Source organism: Gymnodraco acuticeps, unplaced genomic scaffold (genome assembly GCF_902827175.1).
Source record: "Gymnodraco acuticeps unplaced genomic scaffold, fGymAcu1.1, whole genome shotgun sequence".
Classification (NCBI taxonomy): domain Eukaryota; kingdom Metazoa; phylum Chordata; class Actinopteri; order Perciformes; family Bathydraconidae; genus Gymnodraco; species Gymnodraco acuticeps.
Window position 1 is genome coordinate 1 of NW_022991442.1, and position 14,071 is coordinate 14,071.

Below are 14,071 nucleotides of genomic sequence, written 5' to 3' on the forward strand. Positions count from 1 at the left end.
ATAATAATTCCTTACATTTATTATAGCGCTTTTCCAGATGCTCAAAGCGCTTTACAAATACACATTACACATATTGTTTAATAAGCCCAAACATTAGCATGCTGTGCCAAATGTCCCAGAATCCCCTGCTCACTGCACTTAGCCAACTAGCATCCACATTTCCAAAACAAATAGAGCGCCTTTTCATTAGTCATTACGTTTCATGCTCCACAAACTGAACGGTACGAGGTAACACACACACACACACACACACACACACACACACCACACACACACACACACACACACACACACACACACACACACACACACACCACACACACACACACACACAACACACACACACACACACACACACACACACACACACACACACACACACACACACACACACACACACACACACACACACACACACACACACACACACACACACACACACACACACACACACACACACACACGAAGGATTAAGAGTTGGATAATAAAGATAAGAGCAGATTTTCCACTGCGAGCAGAAAGGCACATAAGCTCCATTTATCCCAGTGAAATTCCACCATTCACACACGGTGAAAAACAAACCAATACATCTCATGCTCTCCTTTATAACTCTGAGCATGCTGCTGCTGTCAGGAAGCTACACAGGTTTTGTTCTAACATAAAATACCTCAGTACATACCCCACTCGTGGATTTAAAAACAGACGTCATCACGCCCAACATTAGCCGCCTTTAGTTTAGCGGTGGTGACGTGAAGTCATGTGACCGTGCTGTAGTTCCTTTATAGCCCAATATTAGCCACCTTTAGCTTAGCGGTGGTGACGTGAAGTCATGTGACCGGGCTGTAGTTCCTTTATAGCCCAACATTAGCCACCTTTAGCTTAGCAGTGGTGACGTGAAGTCATGTGACCGTGCTGTAGTTCCTTTATAGCCCAACATTAGCCTCCTTTAGCTTAGCGGTGGTGACGTGAAGTCATGTGACCGTGCTGTAGTTCCTCTATAGCTCAGCATTAGCCTCCTTTAGCTTAGCGGTGGTGACGTGAAGTCATGTGACCGTGCTGTAGTTCCTTTATAGCCCAACATTAGCCTCCTTTAGCTTAGCGGTGGTGACGTGAAGTCATGTGACCGTGCTGTAGTTCCTTTATAGCCCAACATTAGCCTCCTTTAGCTTAGCGGTGGTGACGTGAAGTCATGTGACCGTGCTGTAGTTCCTTTATAGCCCAACATTAGCCTCTTTTAGCTTAGCGGTGGTGACGTGAAGTCATGTGACCGTGCTGTAGTTCCTCTATAGCCCAGCATTAGCCTCCTTTAGCTTAGCGGTGGTGACGTGAAGTCATGTGACCGTGCTGTAGTTCCTTTATAGCCCAACATTAGCCGCCTTTAGCTTAGCGGTGGTGACATGAAGTTATGTGACTGTGCTGTAGTTCCTTTATAGCCCAACATTAGCCTCCTTTAGCTTAGTGGTGGTGACGTGAAGTCATGTGACCGTGCTGTAGTTCCTTTATAGCCCAACATTAGCCGCCTTTAGCTTAGCGGTGGTGACATGAAGTCATGTGACCGTGCTGTAGTTCCTTTATAGCCCAACATTAGCCACCTTTAGCTTAGCGGTGGTGACGTGAAGTCATGTGACCGTGCTGTAGTTCCTTTATAGCCCAACATTAGCCACCTTTAGCTTAGCGGTGGTGACGTGAAGTCATGTGACCGTGCTGTAGTTCCTTTATAGCCCAACATTAGCCACCTTTAGCTTAGCGGTGGTGACGTGAAGTCATGTGACCGTGCTGTAGTTCCTTTAAAGCCCAACATTAGCTTTTTATTTCAGAAATCATAAAGTGGTGTTAATATGTGGAGATTATAAATGTTTGTTTGACACAGAGATTATTTTCTGACATATCCAAAATCACACAGAGGAATCCCATTGGATCAGAGAGATGATGCCTTCAGGGACCAACACAGAAACACCACAGGAACCTGGCTGCTAACTGCTAACTGCTAACTGCTAGCTGCTAGCTGCTAACATTAACTCTCCTGAAGAATTCAAAAACATTCAGGAAGCATCAAGGCTGATGGGAAATGTAAAGAGTGCTGAGTAATAATCTGACAGTGATGGTTCCAGTGATACAAACAGACGCTTTAAAATAGAAATGTGTGTGTGTGTGTGTGTGTGTGTCTGTGTGTCTGTGTGTGTGTGTGGGAACCAGTGATCTGCAGCTCCTTATTGGGACAAAAGGAAAGAAGCTGCAGCTGCATATTTTGGAAACTCACTCTCGGAGGTCGGAGCCTTCGTCTTCTTTTTATCGGAGATGGAGTTTTCTGTCGGATCTGCAGGAGGACAGAGAGAGAGTTTGATGATCAGAGAACACTCTTGTTTCAGAAGATCAGAACTACAATAACCAAAGTATGATTCATTAAACACATGAAACTATAATCTCATGTCTGAAAAAGAGTTGGAAGATTACTGATTAGATCCATAAGGCAGCGGTAAACCAACTCATGGATACACAACTGGTACAAAACACTGCAAAGAGAGGGAGAGAAACTACCATAGAAATAGATCCAAATATCACACAAATATAAAACATAGATATCAACAACAACAGACATTTAATAAGACCTCAGAGTCGCAAAAGGTCAAACCAAGCAGCAACATAGATCCAAAGCAACACTAAAATAAGCAAAATATAAAATATAGATATATATAAATCATAACAAATACAAAACTACTGCAAAAGGTTTCATACAATTAAAAAATGAATGTTAACAAATATATAAAACTATATAAAATATTAAATAAATATATAATATATATAAAAGTAGCAAAATAGATCTTAAAGCATCAACATTTTGCAAAACCAACACTAAAATATGAAAAATAGTTTCATAAATGTATAAATAACAAAATGTGCAAAAAGACGTCAGACGCTCCAGAAAAGATGCAAACTAAAAGAGATGCCGGATCGACAAATTAAAAACCACCAATAGTTCCACAACAGAGGCAAAGTACATCTTGAACCAATTCTCAGAACTGTAATAGATATATATATATATAGATATATAGATGTATATAGATATATATAGATATATATAGATATAGATATATATAGATGTATATAGATGTATATAGATATATATAGATATATATAGATATATATAGATGTATATAGATATATATAGATATATATAGATGTATATAGATATATATAGATGTATATAGATATATATAGATGTATATAGATATATATAGATATAGATATATATAGATATATATAGATGTATATAGATATATATAGATATAGATATATATAGATATAGATATATATAGATATATATAGATATATATAGATGTATATAGATGTATATAGATATATATAGATATATATAGATGTATATAGATATATATAGATATAGATATATATAGATATATATAGATATAGATAGATATATATAGATATATATAGATGTATATAGATGTATATAGATATATATAGATATATATAGATATATATAGATGTATATAGATGTATATAGATATATATAGATATATATAGATGTATAAAACCACAAAACATTCGCAAAACTGCCACCAAAATCTGCAAAATGGCATAAAATAAATGCAAAAACACAAAACATCTAAAAGACAGACAAACGTACAAAACATGCAAATCAGCCACAAAAAGTTGCATTACAATAAAAAATGCATTTAAATAAGATCGAAAACTGCCAAAAAAACAGATCTAAAAACACCACGAATCAATACAAAGAATCCATGCGTTTGTCTTCAGACCGTTTGTCTCCTTAACAGATATGAAACGTCTCCAGAAAGCTCCTCTCAGACTCTTTGATTCACAGTCTGATTTAATTGAATTACAGGAAACAGACGCAGAAACCGGGGCGAGCTTTTTCTCGTTTACTGGAAATCTGAGGAGTTATTTCTCAGTTATTAAAAGGCTAACATGTTTAGATTGACGGTGAAAGTTTAACGGTGATGATGAAGTTTAGATGGAGTTTGATTCAACATTTATTTTTGTACGTTTCTGCCATCGTGACAAAGACTCCTCTCTAAAGATGCAGATGTCCCAGCAGCTTCTACTGAAGCCTTCCGAGTAAATCTCCAGAACGCCGACACCTCCTCATCTCCACCGCTCCAATGTTTTCTTTTGTGTTGCCATAAGTTAGTCTCTCTGCGCTGGTGCGCTGGGCTAATGCTAATGCTAATAATGCTAATGCCAGCAAATAAAATGGCGGCTTCACAAAACTTTTCTGAGTTTTACGGGCGTGGTTTGCAATCCGCCCAGCCAATAGGAATGGGAACCTTTTTCTCCCACGAAAGTACCTGCTCTCTAGCAGGGACTGAAAGGAAGTGGGAAGGTTCTCATGAACTAAGTTCTAGTTCCGAATTTTTTAGCTTTTTAAACTTTTTTTTCTGAACTATATCGGAACTATACTGGGAAAAGTACTCTGGTGTGAAAGCACCGAATGATGACAGTGAAGAATAATCTAAAATGGAAATTCATATTTAATTAATAATATCCAAACTGACCGATACAGAGAAGTATTAGGGCCACATGTGAAGTTTGAAATGTGTGATGTCTTTCTGATCAGCTGAATGGAGCAGTTATTAAATAATATATAATATATAATGATAGGTCTTACCGTCCACCAGCACCATGCAGCAGCTCTCAGATTTCCCCGCTGAGTTCTCCGCTCTGCATTTATATTCTCCTTCATCCTCAGGAAGAGCTTTCCCTATAGTCAGGGAGCACAGGCCGCCTGCACAACAACAACAACAACAACACTATTATTAAAAATGTATATTAACATTGTTATTAGTATTTTTTGTTTGTTTTATTTAGATATTATTATGATGTATTATATCTTGTTTTTTTAAATTACAATTATTATTATTGTTTTAATTATTTATACATCTTATGATGTTACGCCAAAAAATGTTGTTAAAAATATACAATTAAAAAATATATGTATTTTATTAAAATGTGCGAACATTTAAAAAAATACGTTTATTTAAAAATAAAATCAGTAAAAATTCTTACAGCAATTTATTTATTTCACTTTAGTTTTCCACAACTTTTCTTTAATAATATTAACAAAAAATAACAAACTGAAAATATATTATGTGTGTGTGTGTTTGTTTAGGGGTGTTGTGGGGACCTGTGATTGATCATGCAGTACGCGACCTTGAAGATGTTTACCCTTTCTTATTCCTGCATTTCCCATGATCCTTTTCATTATATCATCCATTATTTTATTAATTGATTTGTTAATTAAATTGTGATTCATTATATTGTAAAAGATATTCAGCTTATTGATGAAACAGGGAAATCGAGGCTGTTTTATTTTTGAAATATTGATTATTAAATTAGGTACAGAATAATTTAGATTCTGCCTTCAGGGGTCCTGGTTAATAACAAGGTTAGAGTCACTGCAGGAAGTCTTTAACCTGTTAAGCCCGAGAGACCCCGGTACCGGGGCCCTCCCACAACATCTTGCAGGAAACAGTGTCTGAGGGCATCCTAACATTTAATAAACTATGAATGCTTTATATGTAACGGGAAGAAACTCATCAAACTGATCTTTTTTTTTCATTTGAATTAGCAACGAGCGAAAAATGCTAACAGATTACTGCACCGAAACTCACTCATAAAACCTTATTATGTATTCTTTCTGCACATCCAACCCATCGATCTGATCGTGAGATGACACATAATCATACAATACAAAAATAAAATACATTATCACTATATGATAAGAACTTGCGACATTATAAACAAAAACAGACATCAAAACATGTGGTGCTAGGTAGCTAAAAACGCTAACATGGCTCACCTGTGTGGTAGTCTGGTCAAAAGTGGTATTCAATGGCATTAAAACGATAAAAACGCTGCTGAAGTTAATCCATAGGTTAATCCAATGTGTCTGTGTCACTTTGAATGATTTCTGATAATCCATGAGCAATAAACCTGCTTTTCCGTTTCCAGATGTCAGAGCGAGAGATAGGTTCACTCTGATGCAAACCTGCACGCGCAAAGCCCCCACCTTTTTTTTTTATCATGTGTGTGTGTGTGTGGGGAAATTCACCTTTGACTCTATTGGCTCTAACGGTCAAACAGAGATGTCAATCACTAAAATCGACCAATGGGTTCCAGAGAAACGGTAAAACCCCCATTTCCACCCAAATCACCTCAGAGGGGGAGTTTTCTTTGCTAAGCCTCTCTAAAAAGGTCAAATATCACTTGTTTTGCACCAACCTTGATACAGGGTACTTATTATATGTTGTACTTTGGATACCTAAAGCTTTTAGTCTATCTTACCATCATCCAAGGGTAGTTTTCACTATAAGTACAAAATATATTTTGGACGGACACTATAATTTGCAATTTTTTACCATGTTCAATCTGAATTTACTTTAAAATAAAAAACATCTATATTGATTCTGACTCTTCTACATCCAACTCACAGGTTTATCATTACTTTGAGAAAAAAGATGATTCATTTAACCCTTTTAGAAGGGAAGATATGGTCATTTGTTCTGGGAATGTCATTTTCGAGCCTGAGACCTGGAAAACAGGCTCGGGGGGGGCTTAACAGGTTAAGTGCAAATGTATACCGATGATGCGTTCATCTTTGTACACGGGAAAAACACTGACATTATCTCATCCTGTCTCTCAAATGCTTTGCACAAGGTTCAACACTGGCTGAACAACATTTGCTTACAGTTAAATGCAAAAAAAAACAGTATGCATGATGTTCAGTAAACGACCAGTCAAAATCGAAGGATCCAATGTGTTTTTAAACGGAGCAGAAATAGAACTAGTCCCCCACTTCAAGTATCTTGGAGTCATTCTGGACTCAAACTTGACTTTTAAGAAACATATTAAGAAAGTATCCAATACCGTTAAATTCAACTTGCAACATTTTAAACAAATGAAACCTTTCTTAACTGTCAATCCTGCAAAGTCATACCTCATACTGTATGATCCTATCCCACATTGAATACTGTTTGACAAACTGGTCGTTTGCTTGAGCCACAAACCTGAAACCCAGAGAACAGCTGTTCAAGAGAGCTACCAAGGTGTTTGACAGAAAGCCACATTCACACCACCACTGTACCATCCTTGATGAACACCATTTCTTGAGTTTTGACCATTTTAAGTCTTTTAAAAGTATGAGCTTTATTTATAAATGTTTACATGGACTGCCCCCCCCCCCCCCCTTAGGGGAATTCATCCACATAAAACACACTGGACGCTGCACTAGGTCAGAAACCAGAGGAGACTGAGGTCCACCGCAGACGGACCACTTTTGGACAAAATGTCCTCTCCGTTAAAGACAGCTCTTTCTGGAACAGCCTCCCGACTGAGTTACGGGATTGTCCCACTTTCAATAGCTATCTCCTCTTGCCCTTTAACAGAGGGGTATCTCCTCTTGCCCTTTAACACAGGGGTATCTCCTCTTGCCCTTTAACACAGGGGTATCTCCTCTTGCCCTTTAACACAGGGGTATCTCCTCTTGCCCTTTAACTCAGGGGTATCTCCTCTCCTTTAACTCAGGGGTATCTCCTCTTGCCCTTTAACTCAGGGGTATCTCCTCTCCTTTAACTCAGGGGTATCTCCTCTTGCCCTTTAACTCAGGGGTATCTCCTCTCCTTTAACTCAGGGGTATCTCCTCTCCTTTAACTCAGGGGTATATCTTCTTGCCCTTTAACTCAGGGGCATCTCCTCTCCTTTAACTCAGGGGTATATCTTCTTGCCCTTTAACTCAGGGGCATCTCCTCTCCTTTAACTCAGGGGTATCTCCTCTTGCCCTTTAACTCAGGGGTATCTCCTCTCCTTTAACACAGGGGTATCTCCTCTCCTTTAACTCAGGGGTATCTCCTCTCCTTTGACACAGGGGTATCTCCTCTCCTTTAACACAGGGGTATCTCCTCTCCTTTAACTCAGGGGTATCTCCTCTCCTTTGACACAGGGGTATCTCCTCTTGCCCTTTAACACAGGGGTATCTCCTCTCCTTTGACACAGGGGTATCTCCTCTTGCCCTTTAACTCAGGGGTATCTCCTCTCCTTTAACTCAGGGGTATCTCCTCTTGCCCTTTAACACAGGGGTCTCTCCTCTCCTTTAACTCAGGGGTATCTCCTGCCCTTTAACTCAGGGGTATCTCCTCTCCTTTAACACAGGGGTATCTCCTCTTGCCCTTTAACACAGGGGTATCTCCTCTTGCCCTTTAACTCAGGGGTATCTCCTCTTGCCCTTTAACTCAGGGGTATCTCCTCTCCTTTAACACAGGGGTATCTCCTCTTCTTTAACTCAGGGGTATCTCCTCTTGCCCTTTAACTCAGGGGTATCTCCTCTTGCCCTTTAACTCAGGGGTATCTCCTCTTCTTTAACACAGGGGTATCTCCTCTTGCCCTTTAACTCAGGGGTATCTCCTCTTGCCCTTTAACTCAGGGGTATCTCCTATTGCACTTTAACTCAGGGGTATCTCCTCTTGCCCTTTAACACAGGGGTATCTCCTCTCCGTTGACTCAGGGGTATCTCCTCTCCTTTAACACAGGGGTATCTCCTCTTCTTTAACACAGGGGTATCTCCTCTTGCCCTTTAACTCAGGGGTATCTCCTCTTGCCCTTTAACTCAGGGGTATCTCCTATTGCACTTTAACTCAGGGGTATCTCCTCTCCGTTGACTCAGGGGTATCTCCTCTCCTTTAACTCAGGGGTATCTCCTCTCCGTTGACTCAGGGGTATCTCCTCTCCTTTAACTCAGGGGTATCTCCTCTCCGTTGACTCAGGGGTATCTCCTCTTGCCCTTTAACTCAGGGGTATCTCCTCTCCGTTGACTCAGGGGTATCTCCTCTTCTTTAACACAGGGGTATATTTTTAAGCCAATAATAATTCAGTTTGTTTGTTGACGCAAAACGTAATAACTTGAAGGATTAATAAAGTAAAATAATATATAAAGAAAAACAAAATAAAGAATTATATTTGTTGTTAATCCGTTTGTTTAATGTCAGTAGCCTGTTCATCATGTTTCATCCTATAAACCTGTTAAGAATATATTAAAACTCACAATAATGTAGTTATTATATATATTGTACAATAATAAACACTAACAACATTAAGACTGAGTTACAAACCATTTCGTTGTTGTCACTCGTTTGTTTTAATAAACCCATAGTACAGTGTTTACCATCAAATTAAAGAAGCTTACTATAAATACACCTGTCTCTTTAACGGATGAGAATTAAAAATAAATACAAGGTCCTCACACTGCGTGGTCCTCACATGGGCAGTAAGACGAACCCCTGTGTGTGTGTCCCATGTAAAGTGATCTGTTCACATGAATCCCAACAATAGCATCACATCCTGTTGTTTCAGAGCTCTATTAATAGATTCAACAGTTGCTCTAAGTCCTCCATCTTTTCTCTCACACAACTTCATCCGGACACTTCGTCCACTTTCAATTTGGAAGGAAAATATAAAAATGGAGAATCAGATGGAAGTTTAACGGGAACGTCAGCCGAGGACGTTTAATAAGCTCCTCACGGGAAGTGAAGATGAAACTCAGATATTTAATTATTACGTGTGTATTCTCCTTTGTAAAAGATAACAACAATAACTCCTTTCTCACAATCTACCAAACTAAAATATCCAAAAAGCTTAAAATATTCAGACTAAAAAGCAGTGAAGACTTTCAAAATAAAGGTTTTATAACGAGGGAGTTAGAGTAAACGTTCACCTGAATCTCAGCAGGGTTTCTCCTCGTGCAAAGTGAAGATAACACAGAGATTATTATGTATATGCTGTAATGTAATACCTTGTTTCATATCAAAGATAACACCTATAACTTCGACCGACAATAATCTCCTAAAAGCTTCAAATATTCAAACTAAAAAGCTGTGAAGACTTTCAAAATAAAGGTTGAATTGTATGTATTATGTTATTGTTGTGCATGAATACAAATGGTAATAAAAAACGTTCATTTTAAAATAATTTGGTGGTTATTAGAGACTACCAACAAAAATATCCACAAAAGCTTCAAATATCCCATAATTTTTTTTTTAGGTGATGCTTTTATACGGAGTAGGCTTGAGTGTGGTCGTGACATCTGACCTTTTGAGTTTGATGCATAAAATAGAATGACTCTTGGAAACAGTGCGGTCGTGCAAAGTGAAGATAACACAGCTATTACATTATTACTTAGATGTTATGATTTCTCTTGTTCTATATAAAAGATGGACACCTATAGCACGATGCAGAGACTCTTGTCTCACAATCTACCAACAAAAATGTCCAATGCATAAATTAGAAATGGCTTTTGGAAACAGTGCCGACATGCATCCGATAACACAACTTTATTCTCATAATCTACCAACAAAAATATCCTAAAAGCTTCAAATATCCCCCCAAAAAAAGTTAAATGGACTTTTTGAGCTGGAGGTTTTAAATGGAGTAGGCTTGAGTGCGGTCGTGACCTCTGACCTTCGTTGGCGAGCACGATGAACTTGGAGGGTTTGATGGTCTTCCCGTCCAGCGTCCAGGTGACAGACGGAGGATCCGAGGCGTTCAGACGGCACTGCAGACGGAGGATCTGTCCGTCGATCACCGTCACGTCACAAAGCTTCTCCAAGAACTCAGGAGCCATCTTCCCCCCCGCCTTCTTCTCCTTCAGACCCTCGTCCACACAGTTGTTCTCCGCCATCTTCTCCCCGTTCTTCTCGGGGCTCGTCTTCTTGATGCCTTCTTCCACCTTTCAGAGATGGATAGATGGATAGATAGATGGATATAAATAGATAGATAGATAGATGGATAGATGGATAGATAGATAGATAGATGGATAGATAGATGGATAGATAGATAGATAGATAGATGGATAGATGGATAGATGGATAGATAGATAGATGGATAGATAGATAGATAGATAGATGGATAGATAGATAGATAGATGGATAGATGGATAGATGGATAGATAGATAGATGGATAGATGGATAGATAGATAGATAGATAGATGGATAGATAGATAGATAGATGGATAGATAGATAGATAGAGAGATAGATGGATAGATAGATAGATAGATAGATAGATGGATAGATGGATATATAGATAGATGGATAGATAGAGAGAGAGATATATGGATAGATAGATAGAGATAGATAGATAGAGAGAGAGAGAGATAGAGAGAAAGGGTAACATTACAATTTAGTGTTATTAAAATTGTGAAGGCTAAACATGTGACATGAGTTAAGATGAGCACGAAAGAGGTACCATTAGCGTTGATAAAATAAGGTATGCTAACAAAATGTGAGTTAGCATAATTAGCATAAGTTATTAGGGGAATAAATAAAGCACACATTCATTTAACAGAGGTCAGCTGAGAATGAATAAAGTAACGTTAGCATTCGAGAAGTTTAGCATAAAGAGAAGCTAAATGTTAGCATTATAAAAGGAGCTAAGTGTTAGCATGATAAAAGAAGCTTAATGTTAGCATTATAAAAGAAGCGTAATGTTAGCATTATAAAAGGAGCTAAGTGTTAGCATTATTAAAGTAGCTAAATGTTAGCATTTAAAAAATAACTAAATGTTAGCATTATAAAAGTAGCTGAATCTTAGCATTATAAAAGAAGCTGAATCTTAGCATTATAAAAATAACTTAATGTTAGCATTATAAAAATAACTTAATGTTAGCATTATAAAAGTAGCATAATGTTAGCATTATAAAAGAAGCTGAATCTTAGCATTATAAAAATAACTTAATGTTAGCATTATAAAAATAACTTAATGTTAGCATTATAAAAATAACTTAATGTTAGCATTATAAAAGTAGCTTAATGTTAGCATTATAAAAGAAGCTGAATCTTAGCATTCTAAAAATAACTTAATGTTAGCATTATAAAAATAACTTAATGTTAGCATTATAAAAATAACTTAATGTTAGCATTATAAAAATAACCTAATTTTAGCATTATAAAAGTAGCTTAATCTTAGCATTATAAAAATAACCTAATGTTAGCATTATAAAAGTAGCTTAATGTTAGCATTATAAAAATAACCTAATGTTAGCATTATAAAAGTAGCTTAATGTTAGCATTATAAAAATAACCTAATGTTAGCATTATAAAAGTAGCTTAATGTTAGCATTATAAAAGTAGCTTAATGTTAGCATTATAAAAGTTTATAATAATAAACATCCGCACGTTTTTCTCGGCTGGTTTCGCTCCGCTCTTCTTCCCCAGCACGGCCCTGAAGTCGACCTGCGGCGCCGCGGCTTTCCGATCCTCCGCTTTCTTCACACCTTTCAGGTTAGCCTTGAAGTCCATGATGATGATGTTTTGGCGGCTGCGCTCTTCCTCCCTCACCTCCTCCTCTTCCTCTTCACGGTTGTTTTTGAGTGCTCCGTGTCCCAGAAACGAGCTGAAGTGCAGCTTCTGGTCCTCCTCCTCCTCCTCCTCTTTCTTCTTCTTCTTCTTCTTCTTCTGCAGGAGCGTCTTCTCCTCCTGCTGCAGGTTCTTCTTCTGCTGCTCGTTGGCCTCCTGCCGATTGACTCTGCTGCCCTGCTGCTCTCCTCCTCTCACTGTTCCTCCTCCTCTTCCTCCTCCTCTTCGTCCACTGGGCGAACGAGCACAGAGACAGATGGAGGGGAGAGAGAGTAAACAGAGCTGGGTTAAATCCCCTGCAGGGGGGGAGACCTCGACTCAAAATGTCCACGCTACATCACAAGTGACTCGACTGCCCTTATATGGGCATGCACCCAGATCGGCCTGAACACACACACACACACACACACACACACACACACACACACACACACACACACACACACACACACACACACACACACACACACACACACACACACACACACACACACACACACACACACACACACACACAGTCGTCCCGGTTGCTTAACGCTCCGTGTTCTTGTGGGTTTTATTTTTACACAGCAGTTGAAATATAATATACTCTTTGTTGCTTCCAACACACACACACACACACACACACACACACACACACACACACACACACACACACACACACACACACACACACACACACACACACACACACACACACACACACACACATATAGCACACACACACACTCACATATAGCACACACACACACACACACACACTCACATATAGCACACACACCCACTCACACACTCACATATAGCACACACACACACACACACACACACACACACACACACACCACACACACACACACACACACACACACACACACACACCACACACACACACACACACACACACACACACACACACACACACACACACCACACACACACACACACACACACACACACACACACACACACACACACACACACACACACACACACACACACACACAGTGTAAACAGAGGGAGAGGAAATGCTGGCTCTGATTGGTTTGGATGATATGGACGGATTAGAGAAGCTTTATTATGAGAATCGGAGGAAATAGGAACAGACAGAGAGACAGAGAGACAGACACACAGACAGACATACAGACAGACAGAGAGACAGACAGACACACAGACAGACAGACAGACAGACATACATACAGATAGACACACAGACAGACAGAGAGACAGACAGACACACAGACACACAGACACACAGACACACAGACAGACAGAGAGACAGACAGACAGACAGACAGACACACAGACAGACAGACAGAGAGACAGACACACACACACACAGACAGACACACAGACACACAGAGACAGACAAACGTTAGCATTATAACATATTGTTAGAGGGTTAGGATTCATCGGCTTTTTCCAATGCAAGGGGGGGGGGGCCCTTAGCGTACATTTTCAACTTTCCGGGATGTCCATCGGCTTCTATAGAGCTCCCTAAACGTATGTTGTAGACGACTTGAGATCGCGAGCGAATGCTACCCACAGATCCATTCTCACAGCGTTTATCAACCTTTTTCTTACTCAATATCAAGCCACACTTATTGTTTTTACTTCTTTATTTTAATTGAATAATGTAGGACTTTTGTTGCCGTCAGTTATGGGGAGAGTAGGGGCTCAGAATACTGAAAT

The 14,071-nt window shown here is 39.0% G+C and overlaps 1 protein-coding gene across 2 annotated transcripts in view; it reads right to left on the reverse strand.

The window, feature by feature from the left end:
* Positions 1-1,780: 1,780 nt before the first annotated feature.
* Positions 1,781-14,071, reverse strand: part of LOC117532798 (myosin light chain kinase, smooth muscle-like) — a gene marked incomplete at its 5' end in the record, with an annotated part of 52,303 nt that continues 40,012 nt past the window's right edge. For both annotated transcript variants that reach the window (XM_034196295.1, XM_034196294.1), the window contains 4 exon segments: positions 1,781-2,317; positions 4,649-4,765; positions 10,489-10,756; positions 12,203-12,614. In XM_034196295.1, coding sequence (XP_034052186.1) covers positions 2,211-2,317; positions 4,649-4,765; positions 10,489-10,756; positions 12,203-12,614 — 904 coding nt within the window.